General features: G+C 43.2%; 1 protein-coding gene across 2 annotated transcripts in view; it reads left to right on the top strand.

Moving 5' to 3' along the window:
• The window catches only part of LOC110535559 (enhancer of polycomb homolog 1-like), a 61193-nt gene that overhangs the window by 19439 nt on the left and 21691 nt on the right, over positions 1–20063 (top strand). For both annotated transcript variants that reach the window (XM_036935294.1, XM_036935293.1), the window contains exons 2-10: positions 10128–10287; positions 11077–11222; positions 11479–11685; positions 11905–12053; positions 13664–13820; positions 15086–15244; positions 15544–15633; positions 15937–16085; positions 19324–19745. In XM_036935294.1, coding sequence (XP_036791189.1) covers positions 10188–10287; positions 11077–11222; positions 11479–11685; positions 11905–12053; positions 13664–13820; positions 15086–15244; positions 15544–15633; positions 15937–16085; positions 19324–19745 — 1579 coding nt within the window. In that variant the 5' untranslated portion in view covers positions 10128–10187. The remainder of the gene's footprint in view (positions 1–10127; positions 10288–11076; positions 11223–11478; positions 11686–11904; positions 12054–13663; positions 13821–15085; positions 15245–15543; positions 15634–15936; positions 16086–19323; positions 19746–20063) is intronic.

Here is a 20063-nt window from a genome sequence, read left to right as displayed (position 1 = left end):
TTTGAGCGCTTTGCTATTATGTCCCATGTAGTGAACAATTTCCAACCCCTGCCTGCCTCGCACAGTTTGAGTTTTGTAATCCGTCAAGAGGAACATGTCAAGGACTGAGAGCTAGTGTTTCATGATCCTAAACATTATTACACCTAGCTAGGTAACATCACAGTACACACAGCCTTATACATCCCTGCTTAAATGTTGAGATGCTGCATGATTTGAGTTCAGTGCACCTGCTACTTTACTAGAATTTACTATTAGGCTACTATAATCTGTACAGAGATCTACTTGAATACTGAGCTAGTCCTTGATCAGGCGTGTGTGGGCAGTTTTAATTGTAAGAAATTAATTTAGGGCTGTCACTGACTTTAAAAAAAAATTGTCGTCCAGGAGTTGTCTATTCTTTCGACCAATCGTCTGGTCAACATTTTTACATGTGTATTTCTCCATATGGACATGCCCTATATGTTTTAATAAAATCAACAATTATGTAGGCTACAGCCAGATTGTCTGATGCTTCAAGCACACTGTGATTCAATAATTAAAACACGAATGACTAAGGAGGGAGCCAGGGAGCATAACCAGAAGGGGAAAAAACTGTTTCCAAACCACTGCTGCTGCTGGCTTTCGCAGATTCTGCCACTATGTTCCCAAAGTTGCCAGTAATGGTCTACACCAGGGGTCAGCAACCTTTCCCATTTGCAGTGCCAATTTATCTTACCATTTCAACCGATCTGCATGCCAGTCTTCCTATCTCAATCATTGGCATGTGGTTAATCAAAATTGTATCTAAATCTAAAGGAAAATTCACATCTAAAATTAACTTCCATTGCCAACGATGTAAAAATAGCCTACACAAATTCAACAAATAAAAACATTGCAGCCTGCAGGTAGAACATACACTGTGTGGCCTGTCTGCAAGGAACTTGAAACATTATCAACTGTGTCCACCCCAAAAGTTAACAATCTTGCAACATAACATAAAATGTTATGAACCTTCAGTTTCCCATGCCAGTGAGCTCCATACAGACAGCTGTATTTGCGCAAGGATAAGTAATCAGGTAGGCCTATTTTTAAGACGTATCCACCATATCCAAGCATAATTTCTCCCCTTACACGCAGAGTGGTTATCGAAAGGGGGAGAGCTGGAAAGATTTTTCAAATAGCCTAAATTGGAGAACTATTGTCATTCTCAATGGATGTAAATTGTGATTGGGTGTCCCATAGGGCAGCTCACAATTGGCCGTGTCGTCCGGGTTTGGCCGGGGTAGGCTGTCATTGTAAATTAGAATTTGTTCTTAATGGACTCGCCTTGTTAAATAACGTTTTTTTTATTTTTATGCAAAAACCAGGTGCGTGTCCTTACTCAACATTGACCGGAGCACTCCAAACAAAATAATTAATAAATTGACCGCTTGTAAATGGAATGAAATAAACCAAAACTTTTCACAAGTGTTGCCTAGGTTGTGCACTCTTCAAACGTGTCCCCTCTGACAATGAACTTTAAAAGTAATAATAATATATTGCATGCATCAACAGACATTACAGTAACCAAACAAGCATTGTAGATTGGGAATTAAAAGTAAATTATACTGGTGTGCCATCCCCACGTTCTCTGCAATGGATTAGTCCACTGAGACGGGTGTCAGTCAAGATGTGCCACAATTATTTGTTTCACAACTGCTCGACTAAAGTTCTCAGGTCAAACAGCCTATCGATCGAACAATCGACTAAATGGGGAAAGTTGTAATTGAATTGAATGTAAGCCTACCTCTACCTTTTGATTACACTGCTCTGACTGAGAAGACTAGCTTGGAGTCATCGGCTGTGTCACAAATGGCACCCTTATTCCCTATATAATCCACTAATTTGGACCGAGACTCATGTAATCACCTTAAATCTGAATACCTGTTGGAGGCCACACTTTGGTTGTCAAGGCAACTTTTATTGGCGTCACCTCCTGTGCATCCAGGGATCATTAAATCATTGGAATGAATCAGCTGTGAAAATAGGCTACGTGACATTATGCTTTACTTCTGTTTTAGGAGTGTGGCATAGCTGTGTCTCAGGTAGTTTAATGGCAGTAGGGTTGTGTAGTGCTAGTCTGGTTCCAGAGGTTTCTACTCTTGTCAATGCCAACTCTGTTTTGCATGACCAAGATTGAGAAGGAGTTGGCGTGATGGCACAAACAGACTGGCACTGAGGCAAGCATGCTGCTTCTTGTAGCAAGGTTTCTGTATCATAGCTATCATGGACTTTCCTATCAGGGTCCTTCTCTCCCTGTCACCATCCACACTACAGGTTATACCTGCCTTAGCTAATACTGCTACGACAGGGGTCTTTGAGCTCTTCTTGCCCAGGGATCCTTTCCCAGGCAAATTGGCAGCCCAGGAGCCCCACATAATTAGAAGAGGAAGTGTAAACTCTCAGCTCTTTCCCTGGTTAAACAAAGGTTGGCAATACTCCAATAAGTGTAATTAGCGCAAATGAGTAATTTGTTACATTTTAGGGAGTGGCGTAATGAAGTTGGCATCAATAGGAATAAGATCCTTCGCTTTTTCTACTGTTGAAACAGTTGAAGTCACAAGTTTACATAAACCTTAGCCAAATGCATTTAATGAGTTTTTGACAATTCCTGACATTTAATCCTAGTAAAAAATTCCCTGTCTTAGGTCAGTTAGGATCACCACTTTATTTTAAGAATGTGAAATGTCAGAATAATAGTAGAGAGAATGATTTATTTCAGCTTTTTATTTTTTTGTCACATTTACATACTCTCAATTAGTTTTCGGTAGTATTGCCTTAAACAATTTAAACTTGGGTCAAATGTTTCGGGTTGCCTTCCACAAGTTTCCCACAATACGTTGGGTGAATTTTGACCCATTCCTCCTGACAGAGCTGGTGTAACTGAGTCAGGTTTGTAGGCCTCCTTGCTCACACATGCTTTTTCAGTTCTGCCCACACATTTTCTATATGATTGAGGTCATGGCTTTGTTATGGCCATTCCAATACCTTGACTTTGTTGTCCTTGAGCCATTTTGCCACAACTTTGCAAGTATGCTTGGGGTCATTGTCCATTTGGACAACTCATTTGCAACCAAGCTTTATCTTCCTGACTGATGTCTTGAGATGTTGCATCAATATATCCACTTAATTTTACTTCCTCATGGTGCCATCTATTTTGTGAAGTGCAACAGTCCCTCCTGCAGCAAAGCACCCCCACAACATGACGCTGCCACCCCCGTGCTTCACGGTTGGGATGGTGTTCTTTGGCATGCAAGCCTCCAACCTTTTTCCTCCAAACATAACGATGATCATTATGGCCAAACAGTTATATTTTTGTTTCATCAGATCAGAGGACATTTCTCTAAAAAGTATGATCTTTGTCCCTGGTTTTGTCCCATGGTTGAAAGGCAAGCACTTATCACTGGTGTGTTAATTAAATCTTGTCATGTCACCTGACCATCTCCTCGGTGGTTCTTTGAACTTGCAAGTGCAACTGAACTCGCAAGCAAAAACAAGAAATTTGCATCACTGACATATATTCCCCCTCGACCGACTAAAGCACAGTAATTGACAGATCCACCATTAACGGGTGGACTTTTTCGGTTGCCTGCTCAAGGTACTCTGCCTCTACTTCGGTGAGCTCGTCTGAGTCTGCGGAGTCGCTGATGAAGACCCTCTCAGGCTCCAGTGTCAAAAAGTAGTCGCCGATTTGTTGACACCACTGATCGTCTGACCCAGTTCTCAGCATAACATGACAATTCAAAAATCAAGTTATTTTTCTCTCTAACGAGGAATCCAGCGATGCAGTAGAAAGCTTAACTAGCTAAGGTGTAGTCACTGTCACTGCTGCCTATGAATGATGGGTTTGACATTTCTGAAGAGCGAGAGACAGTGTAGCTTGAGGTAAATGTTCTGTTTTCCTGCAGATGATACTCTACTGTAGTTTTGATTGGGCCAACAGGAAAATCATCCGATTTGAATATCCTATTGCATCTAGATTCAGTGTAGATGAAGTCGAGGAGACGGGTTAACCTCAAAGTCCAACAATTGTTTTAAGATGGTCATACCATGCATCATTTAGCTATTTGATTTAGAATTTTAGGACTCCTTTATGTATCAAAAAATATAATTGAATTTTGCCTTTACTACTATAGCCCATAGAAACGCATTGAATAACACATTCATAAATTACCAAAAAACAGTCAAATAAATCATTTTCTGCCAAATGTTCAAGTGGCTGTCCTATATCTGGAAGATGTAAGAAAGATCAGCAAATATTTATATTTTTCTGGACACATGTAACCCCTTATTTTTGTTGGCACTAAACTACCTTCATTTGTTTTTATGGGTTACCTTCAGATGAGTCCTGTGACATGTGGAGGTTGTAGAACGAAACGGAGAACACCATCGTGTTCATTCCTGAGTCTCTCCATTCCATAGTGGTTATAATAGTTTGTAGGACAAGCCATTCGGATGCTACAGACGTTTTCGTGAGAAGGCCGATTTTTGGGATATATCATGGTCTGACAAACACCTCTGTAGCTCGGCCACCTCCATTGCAGATGCAGAAGGACGACGTATTCGGATTTGGTGGATTGAGATGCAGCCCATGCAAAACAAATGATCTCTAGTTTAGTCACCTCCCTGACAAAGGCGCCCCCCTCCCCAGATTGCTCAGTTTGGCAGGCGGCCAGCACTAGGACGAGTCTTGGTGGTTCCATACTAATTCAATTTTTTAAGATGTTTATTTTTTGTAAAAATTTATTTCACCTTTATTTAACCTGGTAGACAAGTTGAGAACAAGTTCTCATTTACAATTGCGACCTGGCCAAGATAAAGCAAAGCAGTTCGACACATACAAAAAACAGAGTTACACATGGAGTAAAACAAACATACAGTAGAAAAATAAGTCTATATACAACGTGAGCAAATAAGGTGATAAAAAAGGCCATGGTGGTGAAGTAAATACAATACAGCAAGTAAAACACTGGAATGGTAGATTTGCAGTGGAAGAATGTGCCGGTACAGAGAGAAATTATGGGGTGCAAAGGAGCAAAATAAATAAATACAGTAGGGGGCGGGGTAGTTGTTTGGACTAAGTTATAGATGGGCTATGTACAGGTGCTGTAATCTGTGAGCTGCTGTGACAGCTGGTGCTTAAAGCTAGTGAGGGAGATAAGTGTTTCCAGTTTCAGAGATTTTTGTAGTTTGTTCCAGTCATTGGCAGCAGAGAACTGGAAGGAGAGGCGGCCAAAGGGAGAATTGGTTTTGGGGGTGACCAGAGAGATTTAGCTGCTGGAGCACATGCTACAGGTCGTTGCTGCTATGGTGACCAGCGAGCTGAGACGAGGGGACTTTACCTGGCAGGGTCTTGTAGATGACCTGGAGCCAGTGGGCTTGGAGACGAGTAATGAAGTGAGGGCCAGTCAACGAGAGCGTACAGGTCGCAGTGGTGGGTAGTATATGGGGCTTTGGTGACAAAACGGATGGCACTGTGATAGACTACATCCAATTTATTCAGTAGGGTATTAGAGACTATTTTGTAAATGACATTGCCGAAGTCGAGGATCGGTAGAATGATCAGTTTTACGAGGGTATGTTTGGCAGCATGAGTGAAGGATGCGAAATAGGAAGCCAATTCTAGATTTAACTTTGGATTGGAGATGTTTTATGTGAGTCTGGAAGGAGAGTTTACAGTCTAACCAGACACCTAGGTATTTGTAGTTGTCCACATACTCTAAGTCAGAACCGTCCAGAGTAGTGATGTTGGATGGGCGGGCAGGGGCAGGCAGTTTCCACCTAAAGACACCCTAATCTAACTGCCTGTAGCTCAGGCCCAGAGGCAAGGATATGCATATTCTTGGATTAATTTGAAAGGAAACACTGAATTTTGTGGAAATGTGAATTGAATGTAGGAGAATATAACACAATAGATCTGGTAGAAGAAAATACAAGGAAATAAACATACGTTTTTTTATTGTTGCTGCATCATCTTTCAAATGACCAAGAACAGCCAAACATACAGATAGGATGCTGTGGATGATTTGAGTGAAGAACATAAGATGGCAACAATAGCTGAGCAAAGTTTTGGACAGAACTTCAGAAATTAGCGAGCTACATGACATGAAGTTACCCAGGTGTCCCACACAAATGTACCCAAGTGGCCGAATTGGTACAGTGATACATTGTGAAGGAAATAACTATATACATAAATGCTATTCTAATCCCCCCACCCCAAAAAAAGATTAAAACAAACCATTAACAAGGGTAGCTATTTACATATTTTCTATTTACAATATTGTGAAGACCCTCGGTCCTCTACACAATATTGTGCTGCTGGTGCCATGGCCCATAGCAGTCTCTTTCTGCTGTAAATCAAAGGCCTACTGAACAGGTCAAATCCAATCAAATCAAATTTTATTTGTCACATACACATGGTTAGCAGATGTTAATGCGAGTGTAGCGAAATGCTTGTGCTTCTAGTTCCGACAATGCAGTAATAACCAACAAGTAATATAGATAACAATTCCAAAACTACTACCTGGTGCAGGTGATGGGACATTTCTTGTGACAAAGGGCACAACGACGTCTCCCTACTGTGCCCTTTGTGCCCTGAGGCACATTCATGCCTGTAGAGATTAATCTGGGCAGGTGAACACCACTGGTTGGAGCAGAAGGGACAGAGGTAGAGGGGACAGAAGGTGTTACAGTGGACTTGCTGTAGCTAGCAAGCTCCTGGATGAGCAGCTCCTGCATGGCATCCTCGCCATGCAGAAACATGTCCTCCGCCTGGGTGTCAAAACTAGTTTCTCTGAAAGGTTAATCTTCCTGAAGCAACTCGTCTCGCTGTATCTATTTCCTCTATAATTTGGGTTAAATCTAGACTTTGTTTTAGCTTTTCCTGATTTATTTGCCACATTTTTTATATATATATATATATATATATAAACTTGTTTAAAATGCTATTGAATATGTACTGCTATGCGTAACACCCGTGGCTCCGTCAAGTAGGATTTGCAATGGTGAATGAACCTCTTTTACGCCAGAGTTTACGACAAAGGCTGGTCTTCAAACGTATAACCATTACACATAGCCAATAAGCTGAGGTAAACGTCAATCTTCCAAGCTAGATTTCAAGATGATCATTGGGCCAAAATACAGTCAACCAAAGTTCAAAGTTGAATGAGACGGAAATCAGGACGCAAGCGGTTTACAAATGTTTCGTTAGGCTATAAAAATGGATTTTATCAAACGAAACAAACATTCACTGTGTAGTTAGGACACTTGGCTTTGCCACCAGAGGAAGATCTTCAATGGTAAGCGATTTATTTTATTGTCATTTCTGACTTTCATGATGCTAATGCTTGGTTGGAAAATGCTAGTAATACGTGTGTGTGGCGCCGTCCTCAGAAAATAGCATGTTTGGTTTCGTAGTAACGGCTTTTTGAAATCTGACACAGCGGCTGGATTAATATGACGTTCAACTTTTAAATGATGTAAGATGCATGTATTCACAAGAATGTTTACTATAACAAATGATGTATTTAGAATGTTAGCTCTCTGCAGTTTCACCGGATGTTGGCCTGGTGGGATGTTAGCGTCTTACCTACCCTAGAGAGGTTAAGAGCAATTGGAGGCCACGGAAGGAGAGTTGTATGGCATTGAAGCTCGTCTGGAGGGTTTTTAGTGTCCAACGAAGGGCTAGAAGTGTAGAAGTGGATCAGAGACTCACCAGCAGGAAGAGCGACATCATTGATGTATACAGAGAAGAGTCAGTCCAAGAATTGAACCCTGAGGCACCCCCATAGAGACCGACAGAGGCCCGGACAACAGGCCCTCCGATTTGACACACTGAACTCTGTCAGAGAAGTTGTTGGTGAACCAGGCGAGGCAATCATTTGAGAAACCAAGGCTATCGAGTCTGCCGATGAGGATGTGGTGATTGACAGTCGAAAGCCTTGGCCAGATCAATGAATACGGCTGCACAGTATTGTTTCTTATCGATGGCGGTTAAGATATTGTTTAGGACCTTGAGCGTGGCTGAGGTGCACCCATGACCAGCTCTGAAACCAGATTGCATAGTGGAGAAGGTATGGTGGGATTCTAAATGGTCGGTAATCTGTTTGTTGACTTGGCTTTCGAAGACCTTAGAAAGGCAGGATAGGATAGATATAGGTTACATTGGCGTGTTACGTTCAGTAGTTCCAAAACATGCAGTGATATTGCAGAGAGCCACATGAATTCACAGAAATACTCATTTTAAATGTCGATGAAAATACTATTTTTAGACATGGAAATATAGATACACTTCTCCTTAATGCAACCACTGTGTCAGATTTCAATTTTTTTTAACGGAAAAAGCATAATTTGAGAACGCCGTTCAGAGCCCAAACCAGCCAGAGAAATATCCGCCATGTTCGGTATTCAACAGTATTCATAAATAGCATTATAAATATTCACTTACCTTTGATCTTCATCAGAATGCACTCCCAGCAATCGCAGTTCCACAATAAAAGCTTGTTTTGTTCGATAATGTCCATCATTTATGTCTAATTGCTTCTTTTGTTAGGGCGTTTGGTAAACAAATCCAAATGCGCGATCTGGTCCATTCGGACAAAGTTCAAAAAGTTATATTACAGGTCGAAGAAACTTGTCAAACTAAGTATAAAATCAATCTTTAGGATGTTTTTATCATAAAAGTTCAATGTTCCAACCTGAGAATTCCATTGTCTGTTGAAAAGCAATGGAACGACAGCTACCTCAAGTGAAAGCGCGTGACTGAGAACGAGGCTGTAAGCAGACCACTGACTCAAAGAGCTCCCATCCGGTCCCACATCACGAGAAGCCTTAAACAACGTCCTAAAGACGGTTGACTTCTAGTGGAAGCCTTAGGAAGTGCAACATAACCAATATCCCACTGTGTATTCAATAGGGGTGAGTTCAAAAACTACAAACCTCAGATTTACCACTTCCTGTTTGGATTTTTTCTCAGGTTTTTGCCTGCCATATGAGTTCTGTTATACTCACAGACATCATTCAGACAGTTTTAGAAACTTCAGTGTTTTCTATCCAATACTAATAATAATATGCATATATTAGCATCTGGGACTGAGTAGGAGGCTGTTCACTCTGGGCACGCTATTCATCCAGAAGTGAAAATGCTGCCCCCTATCCCAAAGAAGTTAATGATCCCGTTTTAAACTTTCACGCTCCTAATGGCCACAGTGCTTAAAATAAAATAGACTACGGAGATGGTATATTACATTTTAAAAAATTAAAGCAGGAATGCATCTAGTCATTTTGATGTGCAACACAAACCAGTGATGGTCATGCATTCTGGGTTGACAATAAGGCTGCTATAGGTTACTATAGTTTACTGTCAAAATAGGGCTCCAGAATTTAACTTTTTTTTGCTGAATAGGTAACCTTTTGCCTACAAGTTTTTGTGCACAAGCTTATAGGCTAATTCATTTGGGGCTAACTTAGGGTGTGGAAACTAACAGAGGTTGCTAACTGTAGATATTGCGGATAGGTAGCCCTGTAATTGATTAATCTAACAGCAAAGTTAATGTCCTAAACCTTCCTGGCGTAGGCTAAGTAGAGGGCACAGGTGGAGGGAAAGAGTCTCAGCCACAGCAGCCGGCCTTGGTAAAAATGGGCAAGTTTGGCACTTTCGTAGCAGGAATCAATGCACTTTACTTAAGGTGTACCTTTTTTAGCCTCCCAAAAAGTAGGATGTTTTAGGTGTGGTGACCAGCTAGAATTTGCAACTTGCAATGATCCGACCAATACATGTTTTTACTCGCACAGCCAAGTCAAATGGTCGCAAAATACGACTCAATGGTCAGTCTGGAGCCCTGCTACACAGTGAGACTGCTTCATGGTTGACTCCTTTCACATAAGGGTGCAAACTCCTGTTTTGAAAGGTGTCAGTCAGTGTGCTATGTGGTTTACATTTCACCGAAGCGATGATGTTGCTTTGTTTATGTAGCTGGCCTCCAGACTAACCTCGTTTTTAATGTTTTTCTTGTGTATGTCATTGCACCTCACCAAAAGCACTGTTGTTGATGATGTAGGCCTAATGACTGACTCTATGACCTCTCCTTTGTTATATTCCTCCCTCACAGGAGCACCATCTCCAGCGGGCCATCTCTGCACAGCAGGTGTACGGGGAGAAACGGGACAACATGGTCATCCCCGTCCCCGAAGCAGGGAGCAACATCGCCTACTACGAGTCCCTCTACCCCGGGGACTTCAAGATGCCAAAGCAGCTCATTCACATACAGCGTGAGGACTATTACTATTCATGTAGCCTGTCTGTCTTTCTCCTGTGTGTCTGTCTTTCTCCTGTGTGTCTCTGCCGCGCCTGTGTGTCTGTCTGCAGTCAGTCGGCAGATGTTTGTTTTTCTTGTCTTGAGTGTGCCTGGTGTGTGCTGGTTTTCCTGTGTGTGTGCGCATACTGCAGTTTGTTTTTGTGTTCATGCTGCTGTGTGTGTGTGCTCTGTCTGAGGTATGTTTAAGTGATTGTGTCAGCCCCTGGGGTGTCTCTAATAGCAGCAGTGTGATCTCAGACGTGTCCTGCTGTCTGAAAGCATTTGAGCTCACTCACTCACCCACACACGCAATCACACAGGCTGCGGCAGGGGGAGAGTGGTGCACTCTGTCTGTCGGTCTGGATACTCAGTAAGCCCAGGGGACCCCCTCTCAGCCCCAGTTTACAAACACTCCTGTCTGCACTGTTTTTTTTAAGGACTTTCATGTAGAACCAGATATGCAAAGGGATGGCAGGCTTTTTGCAAGCTTAGCGTATTTTTGGAGTTGGCAGCATTACCCTGCTGATTGTGGGCAAAAAATAGAGATGTGTTTTTATCAGAATTCCCATTTATCATCTTTCTGTAACACCTATTCACTATAAAGTACACTACTTTTGACCAGGGGCCGTAGCTCTCTGGTCAAAGGTAGTGCACTATATAGGGTGCCATTTGGCAAGCACTCTAAAAGTACTGCAACTGTTGTTGGCGTTATTTCTTACTTCAACCCGTGTTCTCTTACTTCAACCCGTGTTCTCTATCACAGCTTTCAGTTTGGATACAGAGCAGCCGGACTACGACCTGGATTCAGAGGACGAGGCATTTGTGAATAAGCTGAAGAAGAAGATGGAGATCACCTCTCTGCAATTTGAGGAGATGATTGACCGGCTGGAGAAAGGCAGTGGCACACAGGTACTTTAACCACACCACAATGGTCAAGGCATTTCTTAGGCCAGTGTTAGGACCTAGGCCAGTGTTTCTCAAACCTCTCCTTGTGTACCCCAAGCCGTTCTGCCTATTTGGTCAGATAAGTGGAATGGCTAGGGGTCATTAAGGAGAAGTTTGGGAAGCACTTTTGTCGGCTGTAGGTGTTCATGATTTGTGTAGGTGGTTTATTGAAGACTAGAAAGAACAGTGTGACTAAATGTGTGTTTCCTCCTCTCCTCAGCTGGTGAGCCTGCAGGAGGCCAAGCTGCTGCTGAAGGAGGATGACGAGCTGATCAAGGAGGTGTTTGACTACTGGACGAGGAAGCGAAAAAACTGTAAGAGTAGCTCACTCATCCCCACTGTGAAGCAGGAGAAGAGAGATGGATCCAGCACCTCAGACCCCTACGTGGCCTTCCGCAGGAGGACTGAGAAGATGCAGACCAGAAAGGTGAGGCTTGGAGGCCAGTTCCCACAACAGGGTCTTTAAAGACCATGCCATCACCCAGACACAATTCTGGACTTAGCTGTAACCTAGAGCTAGTTTCCTAGGGCCTGCATTGGGCATACATTTTAGTTCAAGAAATCTGGGTCCAGGAAACTGGCTTACGAAGTATAGTAAGGAGAGAATCTTGTTTACTTACATGTGCCTCCGTAAATCGATCTTTAGAACCGTAAGAACGACGAGGCTGGGTATGAGAAGATGCTGAAGCTGCGGAGGGACCTGAGCCGAGCCGTCACCATCCTGGAAATGATCAAGAGGAGGGAGAAGAGCAAGCGTGAGCTGCTACACCTCACCCTGGAGATCGTAGAGAAGAGGTGAGAAAGGCCTTCAAAGCTTGTTTTTTTCCCTCTGGTTTCTCGCTGGGTTTTGGACCTTTTAACAACTTTATTTGTCTCAGTTACTAACTAGGCTTTAGAATGCTATTTGCTGTGGGTATAAATGATTGGTCCCCCAAATCAAAGAACCGGTTGCTTTCTCCGTGATTGCAGGTTAATGACTGTCTGCAGCTGTTAGTTTTCAGGCTGATTACACACCTGCCATTTTGGTTCTGTGTATTGTATATATAAACCTGCTGTTTGTTAACCCAAGGAGCCTCCTTTGGGAGTCAAGGCAGGCTGGGGATGCATCCCAAATTGCACCCTATTCCCAATATAGTACACTATGGGCCCGGTCAAAAGTTGTACACTATAATAGGGCAGTGATCATCAACTCATTTCAGCTGCGGGTCGATTTTCTTTTGAGTGGATGGTCGGGGGGTCGGAACATAATTACAAATAATTGGTGGACTGAAAATTGACCGCAAGAAGTTAAAACGGATATAATATTTGACTAAAACGTAATTATTTTAAACCTTGCTTACATTTGTAAATAATCACATATCTATTTTATGTGGGAATACTTAAGAACAAATTTCCAAAATTAAAGTAACTTTTTTGTCATGTCTTTTGCTCAGCAAACTTGGGATGCCAAATAAAATCACCTGCGGGCTCCAGTTGGGGAACCCTGATGTAGGGAAGAGTGCCATTTGGGACAAATCCTGTATGATGGGTATTAGCAGAGTAGACCAAGGCCATGTATTTATTTTTATGGAGTCAGGCTTTGCTGCTCATGTTAATTGGGGGCATCATTCAGTGCTCTTTTTTGCATGCATTATCAATTAGAATTCACCTTATTTGTGCAGTAAGGTCAAAGCAATATGCTCATTCACTTTTACTCAATACACTGGCCATAAAAAAATGGTTTTGTCAATACATAATAGAATAAGCTGGGCTTATTGTTGGTTAGTTGCATTTATCTCTTAATTTGTTTTTTTCGGGGCTTGCTGTTCCCTTGTGGGGTGCATTGTGTCCCAAATAGCACCCTATTCCCTGCAAAGTGCACTACTTTTGACCAGGGCCCTATGGACCTGATCAAAAGTAGTGCACAATGCAGGTTGCCATTTGGGAATTGCATTTCCAAACATGACACATCAGAATAGGATAGATTCCATCTGAAAGTAGATGTCACTGCAAGTTTAGATTTTCCTTATTTCCTTGAGTGCTTTTGATTTGTAGTGACATTTCAATTTCCGCCTGTTATCAGCCTGCCCTGCGCTAGAGTCTGCATCCTGATGGTTTTATTTTTACTCACACAGTTGGATTGGCGTATTGTTCTATGATGGAAGATGTTTTGCCCTTGTATAGCAGAGACCCAGGTGGCCAACTTCCTTCACTACTTTTCGCAGTATTTTCTCTGATTTTAGAAATGGTGTCGCCTGCTCACATCCAGTAACTTGCCTGTGCAAAGTACAAAAAGTACTTATGAAAGACTCATGATTAGGCAGCACACTGCTGAATGCTCCTGCAGTTTAATTGTGCCACGTTTTGACCTAAAAAGGGTATTTCTCCAATAACCCTCACCCCCTCTTCCTCTGTGTCCTCCCTAGGAATGGCATGCCTGACTACGGTAGTGAAGTTATGGCAGAGGCCCTGGCCCAGAGGGCCCTGGTAAAGCCCGTCTACACGATACCCATCATTCCCCTCTCCAACAGCAACCAGTACCGCCACCAAGACCACATGGACATGAAGGAGTTCAAAACTAAAGTAAGAAATACATATCAAATCACATTTTATTTGTCACATACGCTGAATACAACAGTTGTAGACCTTAACGTGAAATGCTTACTTACAAGCCCTTAATCAACAATGCAGCTCAATGGAGTTAATAAAATATTTACTAAATAAACAAAAGTAAAATAAATTCAATCTAAAAGTAACACAATACATTTACATAACAAGGTTATATACAGGGGGTACCGGTACCGAGTCAATGTGCGGGGGTACAGGTTAGTTAAGGTGTTGTATTGATAAGGAGATGGAACACCATTATGGTAGCTTCAAGAACGTCTTTGCTAAGATAACACCGGATATGTTACACAGCATTATGGGTACTGTAGTAAATCATGCTACAGCTTTCGTGACTTATTTAGCTAGCACTACTAAGGGTGCCATTGGGGGGACAGATCCTTCTCATTATGACTATTGAGCAGTCAATCAACCAGCTGGGCGATGAGTAACTCTCCTATTGTTTATCCCCACACTCATCTATTGATGTAACTGTGTCCCTCCGCACTCCTTGTCCACACCCCACTTTGCTTTCATTCCTTCCATTGATTTAACTGATGCCCCCCCTGTACTGTAGCCTTACTCCCCTACCTCTTCCCTGCTTGTGCTTCTAGTTCAGACAATGCAGTAATATCCATCAACCTAACAATTTCACAACAATTACCTTATACACACAAGTGTAAAGGAATGAATAAGAATATCTACATAAAAAAATATATGAATTAGTGATGGTATAGAATGGCAAAGGCAATACTAACCTCTACTAGTGGTATGGAGGAGTGTGTTCAGTCAGGGAGGGGTTGAGGTGCGGGGTCTGCTCTTTGGGAAGGCAGGGAGGGGTGGAGTGTTGTGGTCAGTGGGTTGGGGGGGGGGCACAATCTGTCTGGGCAGAAGCATCTGGTGCATGCCTCCGTGCCTTGCCTCTCATCTGCATACCAATGACTCACTGTTCTATTTCTGAATGGCACCACCTCCGTATGAAATGCTACAGGGCTCGGAATACCTTTTTGTAGCACAGCCTCTCTATCCTTCATAGGACTTGCTATATATGTTTGTTAATTTATTGAATAGGACAGAGGTAGAGAGGAAATGTGGAGGATGGGGATTCAAAACCTGCTGCAGCGGTATATGTGACCTGGAGGCAGCGGCTTCGACCGCGAGACCACCCTGGGCATGCTCTGAATCCCTTTGATAATGTAGACCCCTGTGTAACAGTTTTCCTTTTCTGCTCCTCCTCCTTCCAGCCGGAGAAGACGGAGGTGGTCAGAACAAAGAGGAAGTACGAGAAGAAGCCTAAGATCCCTCCTCTCTCTGCACCCCAACACTCTGGCCCCTCTGTGTTCAACCCCAAGGACCTCAACCAGTATGACTTCCCCAGCTCTGACGATGAACCCTTCTCACAGGTAAACTCATAAATAACGCCGGTGGTGGTGAAGTCTGCGTCGTAAATGGTACCCTATTTCCTATTTAGTGCACCGCTTCATGGGCCCTGGTCAGAAGTAGTGCAACTGTATAGGAAATAGGGTGCCATTTGGGGTGCAGATAATGATGGTGGTGATGTTTTTCGGTCTATTTGTTGTAGCAGCAGCAGTAGCAGTTGGATATGTGATTGCAATCATGGCTGTTGTCTGAGTAGCCAGCCCCATTTGTTATTGTCTCTGGCTCTTATCGTAACTCCCCCCCCCCCCCCGTGTTTGTTTAGATCCATTCAGGTTCCTCGGAGGCAGAGGAGGAGAATGACCCAGATGGCTGCTTTGCGTTCCGGAGGAAGGCCGGCTGTCAGTACTACGCTGTGAGTAGAGTAGCTGCCTGCGCTCCTGTGACTCCGCTGCTCTATTTATAGCCCATACGCTGCTCTTTCGGCCAGCCACACACACACACAGCCAGGGCTGCCGCTTTTTTCTCTTCCACGCTCTGCTGACCACATCAACGCCTTACTGACGGAGCCTTCCCGCTTTGTCTCTTCTCTCTCTCTCCTCCCTCCCCTCTCTTCACCCTTTTTCTATTTTCTTCTCTCTATTGCTCTCTCTCTCTCCCCCATTCTATCTTGCCATCTCCCTCGCGCTCTCTCTCTGTCCTTCTCTCCCTCCCTCAGTCTCGTCTGGACCAGAGTGGTAACTGGCCGTGGGTCAGCCCCTCTGGGGGCGGTTTGGGCGACCCTCACTTCCGCTACTGCCTCACGTCCCTGACGGTGCCCCGGCGCTGCGTAGGGTTGGCAAGGCGACGCATGGGCAGAGGGGGCAGGTGAGTTCAGACGCCCTTACTGCTGCCTAGGGTTGTGACCCAAATGGCACCCTATTCCCTATGTAGCTCACTACTTTTGGGCTCTGGTCAATAGGAAATAGGGTGCTGTTTGGGACACATCCCTAATCTTGCCTTGAGGCTCTACTAGCCTGTTGTAGTAGCTGTTCATTTGACAGGGGATTTTTGTGCTGGATGTCATTGAGGAGATTAAGTTGGCAAGTGGGGACAGTTTCTGACACACTCACTGCAACACGTGCACACACAGATTGGAAACAACTATCAGGTCTTTGAGGAAGGCTAGAACTATACTACTCTCATAGTGTGACATGCAATTACAGCTGCAACATCTTATCATGCTTATACCACCTGCCCGGGGCTCTGAATTCAAGGTCTTCATGGGCCTAAAAAGTTGGGCTGTTCTGAAATGGACCTGGGGCTTTCCCATCCGGACCCAATATGCGTAAAAAATGTTTTAATTCCGAGGTACCGCTCTAGCAGGGACAGTGCTGTGTGTTTACTCAGTGTGTGTGAGCGAGTGACATGGGGAGGAGGGAGGGAGAGATGAGCAACCAACCAAGCCGACTCGCTCTACAGTAGATAGTTTATTGAAAACATAGATACATTTGCACAATTAGCACTTCTTGTCTCTCAAATGCATTGTTACAGTTGTTGGTTAGCTACCTAGTAAAGTTGAGCCATATTACCATAGACATGGCATCAGTCAAAACAAGGTATCATTAACAACAAGCTGAAATGATTCCCCACATGGAAGCTTCTTGTCACTGTTGCTCGCTATTTGACCGTTACGAATAATAAAGCACACGTGCGCATGATTTTCGTAACATTGTCAGTCAACCTGTCTATTGCCACTTTGATGATTTATGATTGGCAAACAAGCTACATGTGCCACTTGTGAAAAGCAGGAGCATAAATTATACAATTTATTTCTCTCTCTACTGCAGCAGTCTCGTTCGGATCTGTACAGGCCTTTCCGGACAACTCAGTTAAAATTACACATACCCGTGACAATCATATCAGATCTGACCAAGACCTGTTACTAGGGCTGTTGCGGTGACCGTATTACCGCCACACCGGTGGTTATGAGCCAGGAAGGCAGTCGAATTCCACGAGACCGTTTAGTCACAGTAGTTAGGCTTCTCCAAGCTCTGATGCTGCTGCTGGTCGTTAGTAGGCTACCAAACTTGCTAACTCCCTGCTACTCAGCACTCTATTGTCCCTCTAATCACTCGGACATAAATGAAAATGGAAATGAAAATGGAATCAAACACTTCATGAGAGCTCATGTTGCTCAACATTTCTATAGGCTATGCAATTGCGTGAGAAAACAGTAATGGCCACTACTAAAAAGAGGATCCCATCAGCTTTCTATAGACTAGACCTACGCCTACTATATTTATTTCCCAATTTTCCTAATATTAAGCACATTGTTTATCTTTACAACAGGAGTATAGCCTACCTGGATGGCCTGAAAGCGTTCTCCATTCGTTATTTAAGTTGCATAGATGACATGTGTTTTTTCCCCACTGCCCCTGTTTCGAGACATTCTAAATCAAAACAAATTTCACCCATATATTATTTAGTATATGTAAAGACCAGATTAAATCAAGAATAGTCTGATGGGTGACACTATTAATCTATCACATGTGAATTATATATTATCACTTGTGAATGATACCCAGAAACAGCCTTTTCCCGCCACTTTTTTAAATCAGTCGCACACCGCATGTAGCCTAGGCCTATATGTTTTAATAAGGTTTGTATCACAAATAAAATTATCAAATAACTTCTTACAGTTAAGAACATTTTAATTTGCTTTACAAAGGGTTTAGAGCCAAACTGGCATACAGTGGCTTGCGAAAGTATTCACCCCTTTGGCATTTTTCCTATTTTGTTGCCTTACAACCTGGAATTAAAATATAATTTTTGGGGTTTGTATCATGTGTAAAACAAAACATGCCTACCACTTTGAAGATGCAAGGTATTTTTTATTGTGAAACAAGCAAGAAATAAGACTCAAAAAACAGAACTTTAGCATGCACAACTATTCCCCCCACCCCCATCAATACTTTGAAGAGTCAACTTTTGCAGCAATTACAGCTGCAATTCTCTTGAGGTATGCCTTTATAAGCTTGGCACATCTAGCCACTGGAATTTTTGCCCATTCTTCAATCCAAAACTACTCCAGCTCCTTCAAGTTGGATGGGTTCCACTGGTGTACAGCAATCTCCACAGATTCTCAATTGGAATGAGTTCTGGGCTTTGACTAGGCCATTCCAATACATTTAAATGTTTCCCCTTAAACCACTCGAGTGTTGCTTTAGCAGTATGCTTAGGATCATTTTCCTGCTGGAAGGTGAACCTCTGTCCCAGCCTCAAATCTCTGGAAGACTGAAACAGGTTTTCCTCAAGAATTTCCCTGTATTTAGCGCCATCCATCAAAAACAAAAATATATTTTATTAAGCTTTGTTCAATTGTTTTCTTCATACTATAAAATAATATTAAATATTGCCACGGAATTCTAAGCAAATCTTGTCTGCTAAATTAACTAGTCTAGCCCACAGCCATTTCGCGTATCCACATTAGGACCTAACTTAGAATACTCTGAGTCCTTATGTTCTTCTGAAATAGACCACATTTTCTTCATATCATGCTTCTTTAGACCTAAAATAAATAATGGATTTATTTTGAGGGTGAAGGCTGTATTATACTTCTTTTTTAATGTAGATGTTCCAACAGCCTACAAACCACTGATGCAGACCATGTGTGGAAACCAGGCGATGCTAAATGTGTTTATGTTAATTACTGGTCAATTACCTTGGGACCGACAGTTATTTTTAGCTTGACAAATCACCGTCTGACTAAATTTCATGACCGACACAGCCCTACCTGTGACATCATTTAGAATTCTGGGTCTCGGGTATTCGGGTAAAGGTAGATCCGTGAAGACCTCTGCTCTAAATATATCCACAACCTACTCTCTCATGTTGTGTAAACAGGAGTCTGTGGATGTGTCCCAAATGGAACCCTGTTTTCTCTATATACTTTTGACCAAGGCATGTGTTCCCTATATAATGCTCTACTTTTGACCAGGGTTGCTCTATTTTTGACCAGAGCCTTATGGGCATTGCACTATATAGGGAATAGGGTGCCATATGGGACTCAGTGTGGGTGTTATCGTTGCTGTGATTGTAACGAGTCTCTCTGATTCTATTTCAGAGTTTTGCTGGACAGAGCGCACACAGATCTGGACAATATTTTCCACAGCCTGGACTCGGACCCCGAGACCGAACCACTTCAAGCCTCATCTCCTCCCACAAGCTCTCCTCTCCGCAGCGCAGCGCCTGCCAGTACCTCAGACACCAATACCTCGGACCGAACCAATGCTCCCAACAACCACCACCCCTCTTCTTCCTCTTCGTCATCTGTGGACCTCAGTGAGATTCTGTTGAACATTAAGTCGGGCCGCTGGAGGCACTTTAGGCCGCGGACGCTATCCCATCACCCCCTGGGTGGTGACATCTCACGCTACAGAGGATTTAGAGGATTTACTCAGAGTACGTCCTTGGGACAGAGCAGGCTCTTGGGGAGTGGAGCTAACGCCCTACCCCGCACTGGCCCAGGAGCTACACCCGTCACTGGTGAGTTGTGCTCCTCCTGCTTTGTGGTTTACGCTAGAATTCAGGTATTGTGGGCAACCTGCCAAGTCCTGCTTGAGAGTACTGAAGGGTGTTTGTTTCTGTCACTTACCACTTTGCTTTACGGGCGCTATACAATGCAGATATAGGCATAGTATGCGCTGTTTCTGAGTACTGGTTTGTTAATAGTTTGCTGTGCCTCAGAGTCCTAAATGTAATGTACCCCAGCCTAGTGGCGGAGGAATATCTGCTATTCTGTGTTCCACATAACACCTTATTCCCTATATAATGCACTACTTAAGTTTTGACCTGGGCTGTATC

Source organism: Oncorhynchus mykiss, chromosome 11 (genome assembly GCF_013265735.2).
Source record: "Oncorhynchus mykiss isolate Arlee chromosome 11, USDA_OmykA_1.1, whole genome shotgun sequence".
NCBI lineage: Eukaryota > Metazoa > Chordata > Actinopteri > Salmoniformes > Salmonidae > Oncorhynchus > Oncorhynchus mykiss.
Note: the sequence above shows the minus strand (reverse complement) of the source record. Positions and strands in the feature narration are given on the sequence as shown.